This window comes from Melospiza georgiana, chromosome 14, assembly GCF_028018845.1.
Source record: "Melospiza georgiana isolate bMelGeo1 chromosome 14, bMelGeo1.pri, whole genome shotgun sequence".
NCBI classification, from domain to species: Eukaryota; Metazoa; Chordata; class Aves; order Passeriformes; family Passerellidae; genus Melospiza; species Melospiza georgiana.
Window position 1 is genome coordinate 14,521,095 of NC_080443.1, and position 18,543 is coordinate 14,539,637.

The 18,543-nt window shown below is 43.6% G+C and overlaps 1 protein-coding gene across 5 annotated transcripts in view; it reads right to left on the reverse strand.

Moving 5' to 3' along the window:
* The window catches only part of CTCF (CCCTC-binding factor), a 34,400-nt gene extending 15,857 nt beyond the window's left edge, over positions 1–18,543 (reverse strand). For 2 of the 5 annotated variants that reach the window (XM_058034199.1, XM_058034198.1), the window contains exons 1-2: positions 10,444–10,556; positions 6,831–6,925 (exon numbers count right to left, since the gene is read on the reverse strand). In XM_058034199.1, the coding sequence (XP_057890182.1) occupies positions 6,831–6,884 (54 nt within the window). In that variant the 5' untranslated portion in view covers positions 6,885–6,925; positions 10,444–10,556. Of the gene's footprint in view, positions 1–6,830; positions 6,926–10,443; positions 10,557–18,510 lie in introns of those variants that run through there. The other 3 variants (XM_058034201.1, XM_058034202.1, XM_058034200.1) reach the window with 3 other exon arrangements.

Sequence of the window (18,543 nt, forward strand, 5' to 3'; positions counted from 1 at the left end):
CTTGAAACAAGCACAGGCAGCTCTGAGCAGAGGTGGGGCCCTCACAAGGACCTTCACATTCACTGTCAATATCAGTTGGTAACAACATTGCTAAGTCACCTGAAAGCGAGACAACAGGCCAAAATTCGCCAGTGTCCTCTATAATTCTATAGTGGAGTAGGAAGGCACCACTTCTGACTTGTAAAGCAGAAAATCCTATGCCCACCAAGGAACAGGACACTGGCACACATGGAGACTCTGGCTCACATTGTCAGGAAGTTTGCCAGCCTAGGAACGCAGGTGTACAGGGACACCAAGGAAATGCCTGCTGCAAGACTCAGGTTAAAGACACTCACAGTGGGGGTGTACCTGTGAGAAAGCAATGGATGGATTCCTACAGCCGTCCGGTAAAGAACCTCAGACCCCGCCACTGCCCCTGTCCCTCTGTCACCTCTCACGCCGTTTCCTGTCGCGCGCCTATCAGGGCTCACACGGAGGGGCACGGCTGCCCCCGAGCGGCGACACGCGGCACTGCACCGGGCTGGGGCCGCCGCCTCCACCCCTGCCTGCCACCTCCGTGTCACCGCCATCCCTGCCTGCCACTGCACCCCAACACTGCCATCCGTGTCACCTCCATCCTGCCTGCCACTGCACCCCAACACTGCCATCCGTGTCACCGCCATCCCTGCCTGCCACTGCACCCCAACACTGCCATCCGTGTCACCGCCATCCCTGCCCGCCACCGCACCCCGACCCTGCCACCTCTGTGTCACCGCCATCCCTGCCTGCCACTGCACCCCGACCCTGCCACCTCCGTGTCACCTCTCTATCCCTGCCTGCCCCTTTCCACTGTCCCAGTACACGCTGCATCCTGACACTGCCACTCCCACCGTCCCTGCCTGCTGCTGCATCCTGACCCAGATTCCCTGGCTCCAACACTCAGCACATGGATCAGCACTCACACTCACTCCTGCCTATTACTAAGTATCCACTATACTCCTTTCCATCAAAATTAGTGCATCTGAAAATGTCTTGTTCTAAACCAAACTCTTGCCACAGGGGAAATGTCACAATATACTGAATGTCACAATAACAACATACAAAATTAGAGAAATATACAGGAGCCGGCTCACTTGATGTTTTAGATAGCTCAAAAATCTCAGGAAACAGCTGAGATTTCCTCAGAAGCGTGGATTTACAAATTTCAAAATTCTTCAGCTGCGGGGTGGGGACCCTACAGGATGTACCCTAAACTTGAGTGGAAAATGTATGGGTGTTTTCCTATTAAATAAGCTCTCTGTAAAGACTCCATTTCTGCTGCAGCAAGTTTTGCACTGGCTGTCCATGCCACTTCTCACTCACTCTGTCTTGAATAATTTGCTATTTCTTTTACTTAATTTTTTCTTCTTTACTCTAATTCTCCTTTTTCATAAAGTGGGTCTCACTGGTAAGTTTTGTATTTATTGGAGGACATGTGCCATTTCCTACAATTAAGACCATTATAGCAGAACAGTAGGAATAAAAACTGCAGAGTTTCTCTCAACTTTTTATTTCTGGCTTTTGTCTCCAGCTCTCTTCCTACCAGTTACTGCTACCTTACACCAACAGCTCGGTTCCACAATGACTGAATCTAAAAAGGAAAACAAAGCAGCAAGTTAAAAGATGCAGTAAATCAAGACTGAAAAAAGCAAAAGAGAAAATATTCCACAATAAGGAGAACGACCAAAAAAGAAATCAAAGATCTGAAAGCACAATTCCCACTAATAGCTCAAGCCAGCCCTTCCACATGGGCTCACCCAGCAGGCTCTACTGACAGACACTGTGACACCAAACAGCTCAGTGCACTGTCACAATCCAATTAGCCAGGTAAGGAGCTGTGACATCCAAACAACAGACCTAAGCTTGCTCAGACAGCTCATGGACAGCCCATTTAAAAAGCTGGAACAAGCAGAAATACAAAGTGCTGTGCCTTTCATGCAACTGACACGTCATTCCAATGAAAGGAACCAAAAGGTTGCTTGAGAGAAAGTAATTTAGTGCCAGCTGTCCTGCTGACTACAGCACAGGAGAGCCTCAGCCCAGATATGCTCACTTTCTTCCCAATATCCAATCTAGCCATGCCCTGTGTCAGTGGGAAGCCATTCCCCCTTGTCCTGTCACTCCATGCCCTTGCCCAAAGTCCCTCTCCAGCTCTCTGGAAGCCCCTTTAGGTTCTGAAGGGAATTGGAGAAGCACTAAAAACAACTTGCTGTCATTGTCAATGCAGAAAGTACAAACCCAGAGACAGGGATAGCTAGTGCCAGTGCCTATTTTTTACTGGTGTTATTTATAATAAAGCTACTATCAAAGAAGCATTTGTCTGCCTCTCAGGCATGTTAAAATTAAGGAACCCTGAACTGCATCAAGTTTCATGCACCAAATTACACCAAAATATGTATTTTCACCAAAAAAGGCACAGTCTCAATAAAAACTGCTGGGAGACTAACGCAATTAAGAAGTGTCACACGTTAAATGTTACACATTTAATGCTGTAATACGCACTTAACTTGAGAAAAAAAATTTAAAACTCCAATAGACACACTGAAGCCAAATGCTGTCAGTCAATTTTTGACAGTCATAAAATAATGAAAAGTATCAGCAGCTACATAGTGCAAACAACCTTATCACCTTGCAGCACATTCAGGCCTTGAATTTAAGTCAATCTACATACAGATCCCACTCAAAAACTGACATGGCTTTGACACTTGTAGATTAGCCACTTATTAAAAATTGCATGGGAGTGGAAATAAAGCCTAATGTTAAAAACATGGGAGACTTATGTTCCTCCTGCATTCTTCAAGAATCCCTTTGAAAGCTGAATAAAGGAATAAACAACCTTAACCAGGAGTCTGCAGTTATGCACTGTATATGCCACTTAAAGCAAGAGAAAGACTGAAAAAAAACCAAACATATCCAACAGGGTTTATAGAGAAGAGACTTTTTTTCTCCCCTGCTTGCAGTTCACAGATGTCTATGTAAGTATTTTAGGGCATGAGCAGATGCAGATTAACTGCAGGAGTGCTTGGCCATTCTCCTTCCCACCATGACACAGCCATATCTTCTCCCTGAAAAGTCTCCCAGCTAAGCACAGCCCAAGATAAGGCACTTTAACAGGTAGGTAGCCTTTCCATTTCCTCCAGCAGAGCCACCCTGATAAGAGATGAACATGGCATGAGCATAACTTACTCTAAAGCAGACAGACACACATCCAAACAGGCCAGCTGTGCCTTTCACATGCAAAACACCAAAGAGTTACTACCAACAGGAGAAACTACAACATTGGGTAAATTTCTTTCACTAAGTCATTTTCTCACAGTAAAAGCTTAAGGCTTTCATTTGGCTACTGCAATCATTTCCATATTCACTGGTTATGACTGCTACACCCATCTCCAGCTGTTTTCTCATTTCCTCCTTGCCACTTACAACACTGGTACTGAAAGCAAACAAGAAGAGTAAAATGGACAACATTTACTGCAGCTTTAAATGAAAAAAAGGGGATTCTCATTAACCCACTATTAAGCAATTATTCTGAGAAATATTTCAGCATCTTAGAGGGCATAAGGAAAAGCAAGAACCTAGAAGTGAAAGAGCAAACTTCACCACAGGTTAATAAACATCTTTGCTGCTCCTCTGCATGAAAAGAGGCCTGTCAAGATTATGCCCCAAGAAATACATAAACCAGCTGTGGGAATGAGAGCTGCAACTGGAAAATGCAGAGTTGTAGAAGGATGGTTTCTTTGAGTGCTGACCCTGTGAGGGGATCAGAGAAGACAGTGCTGGTGGTGATTACCTAACCAAGGTGTCTGTGCTGGGAGGTTGGTCTAAATAGGACAAGAAGAGCACATTGTTCTAGGGAGTGATTCACAGCTTTTAAGTGGATCCCTACACTAAACTGACAACTAGAGGAATTCACTTTTTCCTTACTAACAAGACAGGAGACCAGATTTTTAACCTGTGTAATAGTTTCATGGTCTCTGTAAGACAGATAAACACAGCACTCTCTGTCCAAAGAGCTGCTCTCAGCCTTTTTCTTCACACTGACAGAATAATTCACCATAATGAACTCGACTGAGAACTAATTTGGCCCAGATGTTATCAGAGGTGATCTTTACCTTTAACCCCTACAAACTCCCAAGGGCACAGCCAAGGCAGTCCCTGGCTACAGGACATTCCTCACCCACAGCCAGCTTGGTGCACTGTTAGAATCAAAATGCATCTTGTGCCATTTCTTTACTTTCCCCCTTTTCTTTTCTCTCTGCTCCTCCCATAAGCTACAGGAGAAATCTTCCTGGTTGCTACTCCTGCCCAGGGATCCCAGCAGAGCTCTTTCCAATTTCATTGTGTTCCATGAGATGATGCAAAGCAATGAGAAGCTTCATTCAGCACTGCCCCTATTTTTCAGTCAGCAAGTAGCACACACCTGTGATCTCCTGCAATTACTCAGAATAAAGCTGACCTTTCACTTTGGATCAGAAACTCAGGGAGTTCAGGCAAGACATGGAAACAGAGTATATACCCAGGGCCCCCTGCCAGGCAGAAGGAAACTCAACTCCACATCTTTCCTCAGCTGTTTGCTGAACAAGCTCCCTCTTAATCCTTGCACCTGACAGTGGCAGAAAGCCCCAGATCATGGCTCTTCCAGAACTAATACTGCTAATTCTGCTGTAATAAGCTGCAGCCTACAATGGAGAGAAAAGCAGATACAATAATGTCAACTGCTTGAAACTTGCATCGTGTAACAAAAGATAAAAAAATCATTGCAGTTACTGACAACAAATCCCACACATATTCAAGTCATTGGGATATCCTGTGACCTGACAAGGAAAGCCTTGATGAAGAAAGCAGATTGATAAAAGCATTTTCAGTTTTATTTCTGGAATAGTTTTTTTCCTTGCTTTTATTTTGGATTTGGAGAATTAAAGGCCTAGTGAGAAGGTAATAGGGACAAAATTAGTTAATGTTCTTAAAATTTGTTCCATTCTTAATTTCTCCTTCAGTTTCTATCTACCATTCTTTCAAATCTCAGTTTTATTTTTTCACTATGTCTTTCAATAATTGCTAGTGCATCTCACTAGATGACACAAGGTCTTTATTCATTCAGAGAATTCTCTATTGAAAGCTGGGAAATGCAAGTGAAATATACTCTTATCAATAATTTTTTTAAAGTTTCCCTTTTTAATTTAGTAAGGAAGTCATCATGTTTTGCTAACCTGACAGCCCATTTCAGAAGGACAAACACACAATCCAATCAGGTGTAGAATACAGGAAGACTTACACTTCAAAAGAAGCAATCACAAAGGAATTTCTTTTTAGCTGATGTTAGATCATAAAACTAATCAGTCCCTCCCTTTTTCCAAGTCTTCATAATGCAAAAGTGATGAAGGAGCTCATGAAAGACCATTAGAATACCTGAAGGTATTAAATTGAAAATCAAAAATTATTTCAGATTAAACAGCCTGTAAAATCCATTGGCACAAAAAGTGAAGCCTTATACTGTAGGCAGATATTGGAAAAGATTCCTAGTTTTATCATCAAGTATTTGTGGTCATTTCTCCCATCACACATTAATTTAGGCTTTCATTTAATTTACTGGCAAACTGCTAACAGCAGAAGATATTTCTTCAAAATAAGTCTGAGCAGAACAGGATTCTTTGGCCATCTGATGTAGGGTTGCATGATTCCAAAATGGCAACACCAGCCACTCCCACACCTGAAAAAAGACCTGTGTAACAAGTTTCATGGCATTCTAGAGACTTCATAATAAGTATCCGGATTTTGTTTTCCTCCAAGGCTTCACCTAGATGAACAGGTATCCAAGAATAAACTTTTGGGGAACAGCTATTTCTTTTATCTCTGCATATGTACTCACTAAGTAGTGATACTCTACCAGGACAAGGGAATTCAGACTTCACATGGGAGGAGCAGGAAGTGCTTATCCCTGGGATGGTAACTTGGGTCCTACCCCATGAACAACAGCTGCCCATGCACTATTAGTCACCTCACAAATCACACCCTGATGCACATAAGGAGAACTAAAGTCAGTGCTAGTTAACCTAATGTCAGGCTGTACCAAACACAGAGGTGCAGTTTACTGTTGTTGCAGCAGGAACAGGAAATTCCAGGAGAGTTTTGAAAGCACCTATGGCAGAAGGGTGGTGGACAAAAACTCCCAGAGCCTAAATTAAGACATCCTTGCTTTTGAGTCACAGAAAAGTTAGTCTGAATTAGTAAGTGCTGGAGCAGACATAAACAGAATCAAACCCAGGTGACTCCTTTAAAGTGACCCTCATGCTGAAATTTTAAGAAGCTTCATTGTTTTACACACACCCCTAATTCATTTGGACTTGTATTCCAAATATGCTCATACACCAAGCCCTAAAAGTGCTACAATCAACCTTCAAAGCAGATGAAGCAAAAAACCCCCAAAATCCCACAAAGGCACTCAACCTTGGAAGAAAAAAACCCCTTTCTCCCAGGAAGCAGTAAGGTCTCATTTCCAAACATACCCACTGTGCAAAGAAACCATATCTGCCTTTAAACTGCCCACTCATTGCCTCCATCAGCCCAACAATTCCTCACGTTAGCTCAAGCACCCTGAGAACTGCAGCTACTGTCAGGAAACCAATCCAGGCCAGAACTCACCCAGCCAAGATTTCAATCCAGACTAGGTCTCTGGTGTGCCCCAACACTAAGGGCAGCCAAAAGAGAAGCAGGGCAAAAGGGTTTCTACTAGCACAATGTTAAGCTTTATGTTCAGGAAACTACTGCCTCAGCATGGAACACATACCACACTTTAAACCCCCTCAATTTACATTTATGTTCTTGGCGCTTCTGCACTTCTGCCTGGACTGATTTGTTCTCTTCATGCTGGCTATTCTTCATGCAGCTCCTGAGGTCACAACTCACTCTGGAACAGAACAGATGAACTAGTGAAACTACATAAAAGAGAAAGGTAAGGGGGGTTGGGGAGGGGAGAGGGAGGGGGGGGAAATAAAAGCAGTGTTCAATATTTAATGCTTGTTTAACACAGGTGTAGTCCCACGCCCCTAACAGAACTGATAACTGCTTGAGGACCCCTTCACTTACCAAAAGAGCCATAAGCAAAACCAAAGGAGTATTTTAATCAGCTTTAATACTTTCACTAGGATGACTGAATTCATTTCACAAGCTCCTCTACCTACTTGTTCTCAAACTCTTTAGCATTCACAGTTCTGACAACCTAAAGCTCTGGATGCCTCACATCAGATTACAAGAGCAATGTGACATTTTAGAGCCAGCTCTGCCTACTTCAGATGGCCTCTCTGTCCTGTGCTGTGGAACAGCACATCACACACAAGGAGTTTTTACTGCTGAGAGGTGTAAATGAGAGCAAATATCACTCCTTACACTGTCAGTGCAGCTGTAGATCTACTGCTTATATCAAATAACAAAATCAGCTCTAACACAGTCCTAACCTTGCCACCCTGAGGAAGACAAGGCTCTCTGCTCACTGAAGCAAGCTTCATTACCCTTATCAATTAAGGGCTTAAAATACCCACATTTACAGAAATACAGAATTTACAAGACAGCACATTACTCCTTTCTGTAATCATTGTCAGTGGCAGTGTGCACACATGCTAAAAACCCTGGGAATGGCAAGGAAGTCCAGAGGAGTGATTCTCAAGAGAGGCATGTATTCTTGCTGCACTCAGCAATGAAGGCCAAGCAGTGTTGGATTTCACACTAGTTGGATTTCACACCCTTTGAATTTAAGTGCTTCCCCTCCAGGTTCTTCTGTCATTTATTTAGTACAAGGCACTCAAGTCTGGGTCCTGCATTTATTACTTGGCAAGTCTATTTTTAATTGTTAACCAGCTTCAAAGAGCATTACTGATAAGAGGTTTGTTGGAGCTGTGGATGCTCAGTGATAGTGACCTTTAAAAAAAATTTGGAAATTATCTCTTTTTAACACTCACTCTGCAAAAATCACAAATGCTACATACAGGCCCTGACCAGGAAAGAGGATGCTCAGAGGATACATGGGGTGTGCTCCACTGCTAAGGGCATATTGAGACTCCTGATGATGCAAGCTGCATCCTTGCCAGGTTCTGTGCTGTGCAACACTGGAAAAGATTTCCTGAACTTTACAAACTTTTCAAGTAATGCAGAAAAGCCTCAGGAGAGAAGGAGATCTCCCTTCAAAAGACATTTGATACAAAATTAACACCTCCCACCTGGAATATTATCACCTTAGAAGTTTTGTCACACACACAAGAGGACAACAGAACACACTGAATTGAATGGAAGCATCTGTTTATCCACTTTGGGTTTCCTGAAATTTTGAATCAAGAAAAATCAGGTTTCTTCCATTTTTCAAAACTAATCTTCTGCTTGGAAAATGATTTAACTGTAAAGAAAGCTGTTTTAAATCAAGATTGTATCCAAACTCTTATGAGGGGAAAGAGAAAACAAACCAGTAATTGCAGCTCTTTTCTACACTGAAGACAACACAAATAGAGAACATTTCACAGGGATCTCTGCAGATTAGCACTGGTGGTGAGTTAATGCAAGGCACAGCCATTGCCCCTCTCTGTTTACAAGATTTCTCATTAAGGAAATAAGTTACAGGAGTTTTTAAAGAGATGTTTTGAAGCTGCTTGGACACCACTCAAGAAGTATCAACCTACTAAAGTAAAATCCAGGGAGCTCCAAAAATGCAAGGCCCTCTTGTTCTGATCCACTCCAAGGGAACATCCCAAAGGGAGAGTAAGTCACTTCTGCTCTCCTTTACTGCAGAGATGACACTGAACTTCTGTTAAATACCTGGTGTATCTTTCTGGCATAAAATACCTTGCATGAATTTACATTCCATCAGACCTTTGACATTTGGGTAATGTTTGAAGAGCTTGAAGGAAAACAGGCATAAACTGAAAAGCTGAAGTGCTTCACATGTCCACTGCTGAGCTTAGAACACGTGGAAAGAACACACCAGCAGGCTACCAGAACAATGAGGTGGCTGGAATACAAGATCTACACAGAAGAATGACAGAGTTAGCTGTGAAAAGACCATGGGGAGATCCTACTGCTGCCTCCAAAGGGAAGCAGAGAGTCAAAGGACAAGTGCAACAGACCAGCTGCAACAATGAGTGGTCAAACACTGGAGTAGGTTGCTCAGAGATGCTGTGGAAACTAAAATATTTCCTAAATACAACCCTAATTGATCTCATCTAGCATCAGTGCTGGCCCTGCACTGAGTCAGGGATTGAATCAGGGTACCACAAGAAGTCCTTGCCAACCAAAATTATTTTACCATTCTCTGGCACTACATAAAATAAAGGCTATACTTAAACTTCAAACACAAAACATTGAGACATTTTTCCATCTATGCAGTTATAACTATGATGCTCCTAGGACTGACATTTACTGGTTCAGCACTCATTTCCACACAAGATGTAGAGGCCCTGGAACACTTCTGCAAGCTCTCATATACTGATCAGTTCTTCAGCAAATGAACAGATGTACTGTAACTCTCAGCAATCTACTGGGGACCAGCACTCTCAGAGTGGTAGATATCCAAATCCACCCAGTATTGAAGAGAACAGCATTAGAAAAGCACAAATACTGTGGTTTATTGTTTAGGAGACAGAGAATCACATGTGCTATGAAGTACAAAGATCCACAGCAGACAAGAGTCCTATAGGGACTTCAGTAAGAAAAGGATGAAGCAGTATTGACAAGAGACTTTACTACTTTTTTATAATTTGCAGGAGAAAACCCAGGTCCACAGTGAATAAATCTAAACTAATAAAAAAGGAAAAATCTGTCTTTGAAGTATTGAGGGCTACTGTATCCTCTTTTCCCCACGGTGTTAACAAGAAATTGTATCTTGTCAGATAGGCAACAGGAAAGGTGCCAAAAGGCAGATGAAAACTCTCCCTTGGCTGCCTCAGGACAGCCTGTTTGCAGAGGCAGCACATCACAGTGACCAACAACTGCACTGGAACCAGCACTTCTAACCAGGAAGAGCCAGACTGGAACACAGCAGGACAAACATTCAATGCCATCTCTCTCCTTTGAGAGATGGAGAAATCATCCCTAAGGATTTGTCTGCACAAGCCACTCAAAGCAGATGTGTCCAAAACCATTACAGATGTCACATCAGGCAAGTGAGACATCAAAATATTTCATAGCTGGCTCCACCATACTGTCATGGAGGCTCACAAATTCTTCTTCATGTAGGTCAAAATGTTGGTAGGACAAGGAGAGGATGCAGCTGCTTTAACAGGACACACACTACAGGAGCAAAGCATAAAGTAGTCTGGGACCATGTAATGCTCCAGGTAGCTCAGAGCAGGCAGGAGTCAACAGCAGTCACTCTTTGGCAGGAAGGAGAGAAGAGTATTAATAAACATGGAGGTAGGCAGGGATCAAGTAATCAATGAGTACCTTTTGAGTATTCAGTATTGCCACAGGAAGCGAAAAATCTCTCTTCAAAGATCAGAAGTGGCAGTAAGTTATATACTCAGCAGGAATGCTGGATAACACTAACTTCTTCCATCCTCCAAAAAGAAAAGAAAAGAAGAAAGGTTTTAATAATCTGATAAGCTTTGACTGAAACTACTAGCCTTCAAAAATGTCATTTTTTTCCAACCTGTAATCTGGAAACTCCTGAAGTGCCTTTAAGGGGTTTTCTTGCAGTATATACTGAGAAAGTAAAACTGAAGTTCAAACTGCACTTCCACTGCAAACAGTTTAGGACACAGGAGAAAGCTACTGGTTAAAATGTTATACTGTTAACTTATGTCATGGAATTATACAATCAAAACCAGGGGGTATTTTTAATTCAGTAGCATTTCCTGCTTTCATTTTAAATCTCTGGACGTTAGAAGTGGTTTCAAGGGAAGAGCTTTGCAAATCAAACACAAGGAGACAGAAAAACTATACAAGAAGCTGAAGCAATTGGCCAAAAAAAAAATCACTACTGGTTCTACTGTAGTGAAAGGCTCTTCCAGGAGCCAGTCCAGAGAAACCATGTTTCTTTCAACATTAAACAATGGGAGAATTCAATTGCCTCGACAACAATTTTAAACATACAGGGAAGTTTACAGTTCCATTTCAAAAGAGTAAAAAATGTTTACAAATAGCCAAATGCTGCTATTACTACTTGTACTCTTGGCTTCCCTCACAGAAAGCCTCTACTTACCCCAAAATATTTGGGGCATTGTTCCATGAAGACTCAAATCAAACTTGAGGCAACATTTTTTCCACATCCACTTACATGCTATTGCTCTCATGAAGGAAATTCTGCTGACCAGTTCATCACTGGGGATGCAACTGCCAGCACACATGTGGCAGGAGATGGGGTCACAACAATCCTGATGCAAGCCAACCTAATTTTCCAGAGAAGCCTTGACTTTCACCTCTCTAAATGCTTTGGTGTTTATTCCCAAAATAGCAAGAATTGTAAATTTCCTTGTATAGCTTTTATCAATAGGTTGGGAAAAAATGAAAACATTTCCTTTATCCAACATGAGTATATTAAAAAAAAAAGCCCTACAAGGACAGATCACTGTCCATTTAGTGCAGCAGTCTGTCTCCAAAAACTCCAGCAGGAAACTGTGCAGGGAGAGCAATCAGTCATGTCTGTGGTTTACCACCCTTATCCCAACATCCAGTCAGGGGATTAGGCATCATTGCCTCTGGACTTGTGGATCCCCTTCTGAACCTACAGTGTCTCCACAGTCTCTTACCAAAACAGGTTTCCCATCAATTGTGGTGGATTTACCTCATTTTTTACTCCTACAAGCTTTAGGCTCACCACAAAACTCCCTGCATTTACCCAAGAAGTTGGCCCTGTGTGAAGCACAGCAGCCAGACTGGGCACAGACTGAGTTCTGTGAAGAACTCAGGGGGCAGCAGCAGAGTGACCCCATTCACCTTCTAATGAACAGCCAGGAAAAACCAGAACTGCCAAACTCAAGCATCATGTGCTTCTGTTGAAATTACCACACAGAGGAGCACATGGATTACATGCAAGTTTGCTCTGTAGCTCTGAGTTCTCAAGATTACATATCCCCTTTTCACCTTTTTAATGTAAGATGGGAAAAAAAGCCTTAGCTTCCAGCAATCTCCACCTAGAGATGCTTATGCCACCATCAAGCTGTTCACTGTAACATCCCTGAGAGCTCAGAAAGTGTCAAACACTTGTGTCAAATCTCCACACATGAGGCATTAACATAGCTTAAAATTATTGAGTTGTTTACTCCTTCTTCCAGAGCTTTATGCTTCCTAGTTTAATTCCTGATTAAGTCAGTATTTTACTCAGCATCCAGTTGAAAACTAGGATCACTGCAGATAATATAATTCCACACAACAAACAACAAATGCAATATATAAAATGAGTCAATAAATAATTTTATGTAACACAAAACCTTATGGAGCTATGCTTTCTTTAGTGGATTCAATAAAATCACCTTGCCTCACCCTCTGTGCATTTTCCATGCTTAGAAGCAGGAAGGAAGAACCCCTTTGCTGATACAAAGACTGTCTGGGCAGCAGTGCTTGTGCCAAGGTCCTTGGGCTGCTTGGTAGGCAGTGAGCTGGACATGAGCCAGCAGCTTGTCCTGGCAGCAGAGAAGTAACATTTATCTTTCCAACAGCTCCCCAGTGCCACAGCCTCAGATCAGGATGTATTAGCCACAAGTCTGGACTGAGTATTCAGGACACTATTTGACACATCTCCAATATATATCAATATCTGCTTATTTTCCCCCATTCAGAACTTTTACTGGTTTGATCATATTCTTGATTGAAAAGTCCTAAACCTCTCTCTGCTCAAAAAGAGGAAAGGTGGATCCAGAGAAAGAGAAGAGGAGGTGCTATCCAACTCTTTTCTTTAGCACCCTGGTTTATCACCAAGTCTGACCTCTTATGAATGACAGTTCTCTAAATATACATTAAAGAAGAAAAGGTCAGCACCTTGCTGAAGCAATTTTCAGGGGTTTTTTTTTTCCCACAATCTGGATTCAAAGACATTAAGAAATAAAGAAATATATGACTGTTCTTGATATCAATCCATTAGTTAACCACTCACCCTGTGAGGAACTTAAGCCTTTTAACTTGAACTTATTGGGTTACAAATTCATATTGTGCTTGTCAGCAAGATTAGAACAAGATCACTAATCACTAACATCCAGTATTATTTTGTAAGGGACATATCTGAGGACTCTCATTAAGTCATCTCATTTTGATGAGAAGCTGCTCATGTTTAGCATTTTACTGCATGGCAATACAGCTTAGGTTTCCATCAAATTTGAGATGAATTTCACACAGTAATTTTTTTGAGGGTTTTGAGTGCTGAGGCCAAAACCATACGTAGGATTTTGGGAATGACTTCATCCCATCCCACAAGATGGGCAAGAACACACCCATGCTTATTCCACTAATGCATTTAAGAACCACATTAGGTTCTTTGTCACAACATCACCCTGGAAACTTGTGTTTATGCTGTTTATTCACTATGACTCCAAAACACACTTCAATCACTGCTTTCTAGGATACCATGTGCCTTGATTTCAATTCAGCTGGAATACCTGGTTCCCAGGTGCACAGCTTTACATGCAGCAGCCTTAGTACACACACTGGACTGGATTTACTCCACCTGACAATCACAATGGCTGCCTCAGTGCCCAGTGATTTTCCATGAACCAGAAGTTTATAATGAACAGTTTTTAAATACATTTTTCACCAACAAAATCATTAATGAAAATAAATTGTGACAAGCAATTACTAGTTTTTGCTGAATATCCATGGAAACTATTCACTCTTGTACACCCCCAGATTAATCCTGAACTAAATGGCATTTACTGATACTCAGTGCTAATATTAATATATAGTAAGGTCATCATGATCAAGTCCTTTAAAAAAGTCAAGAAATATATTTAACAAGCTCTTGTTTTCTTAAAGCCTTTGTTACTGGGATTAACACTTTACTTTAACTAAATTATGAACTAAGAATAAATGAGAGAGCTGGTAATAACATGAACTACATGTGTGTTAACACCATGCAGAGCTAGTCAAACACCCAAGGTGCTCTGGGCACCTGCCACCCTCCCTGCACAGCCATGTTCATCCACTCCACCTCCTTTCAGAACTGACACATCAGCACTTCCCTGACCTCCTGGAATTTCACTACTGTTCCAAAGTGCATTGACTATAAAATATCCCTTCCAATACTGCAGTTAAAAATATTCCAGTGGTAAAAAATATACCTATATGCCAAGGTAAATGTCTCTCTCACCTCCCAATGTACTCTGGTGGGGAGCAGTTTTAAAGGGTTTTTGTGTTAAGTGTTGCCTTGTGTTTGTTTTTTTAATATAATATACCTGTGGATGTTTGAGACATATACAGGCTTCTAATGATGATGCATTAATACAGACAGGGGTGCAATTCACATGCCAAACAATCTGGGATTTGCCTTCTGTTTTGCCAGAATTTGACAAATTCAACCATGTCAACAGAATTTTTTTACAGTATGGGAAAAAAATATGCAAAACAAGATTTTCAGTATAAGATGAACTTAACCTTGTCTTTACATTAGAGCAAAGCTTTCCAGTGAAACTTGTGAAGCTTTAGACATTTCATGAGTTTGCAGCTATATCAGAACAAATAAGATGCTGCTGCTGACTGATATAATATGTATCTGGGCAAGATACTTGCACTACAGAAGAAAAAAATACCCTGTAGTTCAGCTTGCTGCACTGCTACCATTACACAAGCCCTTGCTGGTGTCACTGGTCAGAATATTAACTGATCACTGCCCTTGTTTTTTAAAAATAATTTCAAACATTCCTGGCCACACCTCTTAATATGAGACCCACACAGCACACTGAAATCCTCAGGTAGCTGACAGTAAACTGTGGGAGTGCTTGAACTGAGGGGGGATCTCTAAACACAAACCTTTAGAGAAAAAATGCAGCTCTATCTGTGACTCAAAACTTCACCTGCAGGGATAGTTAGAGAATAATGCTTCGGGAGTCCATTCTATCAGAGATGTCCCCTAAGCCACTGCACGTTAACTGCGCCATTCTGGAGAGCTGGCTCTGCACTACTTCTCTTTTCACCTGTTAAGAACCACATTGGAAGGAAATTAAGATTTTATAGCTTCCAAATTTTTTATCATACTGAGGAAAACTTCACTTTAGCTTTAATTTACATTAGATACCCAAACTGAGTTGTTCTGTGTACAGTTACTTAAATGTTAACATGATCTGAAATATAAAACTCCCTACTCACCTTCTGTTTATTCTGCTCTTCTTTTTGAGGTTATTTTGTTAATAAGAGAAAAACAGATCACTCAGCTGAGCAGCAACTCTTTAGTTTTCATATTAAATATATCTGCAATAAGCATACCTCAATTCCTAAAGACTGATGAATTATTGGAGAGATCTGGGAGAAGCAGAACAGGGTGTTGCAAATGAAATTCAAATATCCTTCAGCACAATAAAAAGCAGTATTTTTAGCTATAATCAGGACAGATTTTAAGTTTCAGTCAGTAAAAAACCTGAAAGAACAAGTGCCACGTATGATCTGAGCCATTGTTACCAACACTAAATATAAACAACAAAAGGGAATTTCCTGGATCTGTGTGTGTGTCTCTAAGACCATGTAGGTTACAGAGTAGCAGAGCTTGATACTGTATTGACATTTCAAGGTTTAGTATAACAAGGAGTGAACTGGGCATCTGAACTAAAGCCAAATGGATGAACAGGGGTTTACAGTTAAGCAAATAAATCAGTACAGTTCAGTAAGTTATCACACACAAAACAAGCAGTCATAGCTTTGGTTGTTCTCAGCTTTTGTCAATGTGTGTCCTCGTGTGCAGGTAAAGCAGTGGCTGCTCTTTATTACACACATTTCTAGGGCACCTACAAGCACATTTGGGATCCTAAAGCTTATTACTCCATCGAGCATTCCCTCTCTGATAAAAGAGGTAAGAGAAGCTAAAGTTGGCAGGATGGGGAATTAGGGAGTTTTTATGCAAATATAATCAATAACATAACTGAAAGAGCTCATGTACAAAAACCTGCTCAGACAGAGCAGGGAGAGCTATCCAGAGGTCAGTGGAACCTGTTTAAGTATGAGGGATAAGTGCAAGAAATAGGCTGGCTTTGCTCCAAGAACAGACAGGCCTAATAATATTCAACATCCAACTTCCAAAAATCTGGAAAAGCAGGAGTTCTCAGACATGAAGTCCTAAGGGGAGGAGAAGAAATTAAATTCTGGAGTAGGCTGTGCACAGAAATTCCTTAGCAAGTTAGTAATCCCATACAATTAGATTTTTCAGGTAAATGCTGAACAAAGTCAAGAATAACACGGGTCAGCTTCTGGCATTTCAGACACAGCCCTGGGAGCGCAGCAGGCGGGTGTGAACCTGCAGCCCCAAGAGCTGATGAGGATGCACACAAATTAGCTACGGATCACAGTCAAGATCCAGCCTGCTCACATGAAAACAGCTCTTGAAATAGCTCCTTCCCTCAGAAACTCTGCAGGCACGAGTCACCAGCAAACTTAACGCTCTAGTGACAGTTCTCCAAGCTCTGTCTGAAATGGACGAGCCTTGCTGTATCATTTCAGTTGCAGGGCCACTGGAGGCTACAGGAACTTGAGTTTTGCATCTTTTGCTCAGATATTACTCCTCAAAAATATCCCACAAAGTTTCTTGAGCCTTTCTGTGCGTCCTAATAACCATCCATGCACAGCGGATGACCTTAAAACTGAGCTGGCCCTACACATCCAGAAGAAAAACAAAATGGAAGTAAAAATCCATCAACCTAGGAAAAAAAAAAAGGCAGCAAGCATTGCTTTGCCCTTAAACTACAATTACTCCTTTTTTTCAGTTCTGCTGATGTCTTCTACACTGAAGGCAAGTGTTAGGGGGATCGTTTAAGTAAGAACAGCTTGAATACAGCACGGAATTATTTCCAATACTCAAGGGGTTCCTACAAATTCAACAGGCTCGGCAGAAGATTTAATAAACTGGAGAATTTGAGACGATATTTACACACTTCCTGCACAGAAACAAAAACACGTACACTGGAAGTGGCAAACAGTGTTTTAACGACACCTCTGGAGTTTATTACTAGGATTCAGTAACTGGCCAGAGATGAGGAACAGCCATGCTTGTATTTAAGGGGAGAAATGCTCGGCAAAAAAATAGGAAGTCACAAACAGGAAAGCGAGCTAATTTTCACCAACAGGCAAGTCCTAAGGATTACACTGAACGGAGAAGGATCCATACAACACGACAAAACCCTTCTACCGAATTCATTTCACAAGGTTAACACAAGGCCAAATCCGATACCATATAAACATAAATTCTAAAGAAATCTAAAGCTGATATAGAGAACAAACAGCAAAGCGTTTGGACACAGAGCATGTGCGGTTTCCTCCTCTGCATCACAAAAAGAATCGGGTTTTGTGCTTCCCCCCCCAAGCAGCACAGACCCATGGAAGGGAGGGAATAACGCCGTCCTTTGCCATGAGATTTCGGGCTCCATCCCCAGGCAAGGGCCCGGCTGCGGAGGCCCGGGAGGCTCCCGGGGAGGCGCCCCACGAGTCGGGCAGCCGGGCCAGGTCCCAGCAAGTGACACAGCTGCTCGGCGGCTCGGTGGCAGCCCAGGCGCTCCGCATCGGAACCCCAAGCCCCGTGGGGACCCCGGGCCCGAAGTGGGGTGGCGGGGACGGGACGGGGGGGGGGAAAGGCGGACACAGAACGGCGGGGCCGCCGCGCTCCGGGAGCGGCGCGGGGGGTGCGGGGGGGCTGCCGGCCGGTCACCGCGGCGAGAGCGGGCGCCCCCCAGCCGTGCCCGCCCCGGTGCTGCTGCATGGCGCTGCTCAGCCTGCCTTGCAGAGGGAGCTCGAGTCCCGCTCTGCGCCTCGCAGCGCCTCTCACTCCGCCGCACACGCCAGCGCAGCGAGGCGGCGGCCGGCGGGAGCGGGACACGCAGCCGTCCCCGCGGGCAGCGCCCGGCCGGACAGCGCGGCAGGACACGGGCGGCGGGCGGAGGGCGCCGGGCGAGCCCCGCGGAGGTGCGAGAAAGGGGGGGAGCGGTGGCGGGGCGGGAGGGGAGCGGGCCCGGCGGGGCGGGGGAGGGGGGGAAGGAAGGGACGTGCGGGACGGGAAGGGAAGGGAGGGGGCGGTAATGGGGCGGTTAATCAGCGCCGGTGGCGCGGTGGAGGAGACAAAGGAAAGAAAATGGAGTCGGGGCCGGCGGGTGGCGGCGGCCGGGGAGGGAAGGAGGGCGGGCGGCCCGGGCGGTGCCGCAGCCCAGCGCCGCGCTGTGGGGAATGGCGGCGGTGGCGGCGGCGGCGGCGCGGGGACGGTAGAGGGAGACAAAGCCCCCCTTGCTGCCCCGGCGGCGGCCGCTGCGGGGCCCCAGCCGCGCCGGAGCCCCATCGTGACACCTAGAGGCCGGAGAACGCGACTGCAAACCCCCCGCCGCCGCCGCTTACCTGCGCCCCGCGCCCCGCCGAGCTCCCTCCGGC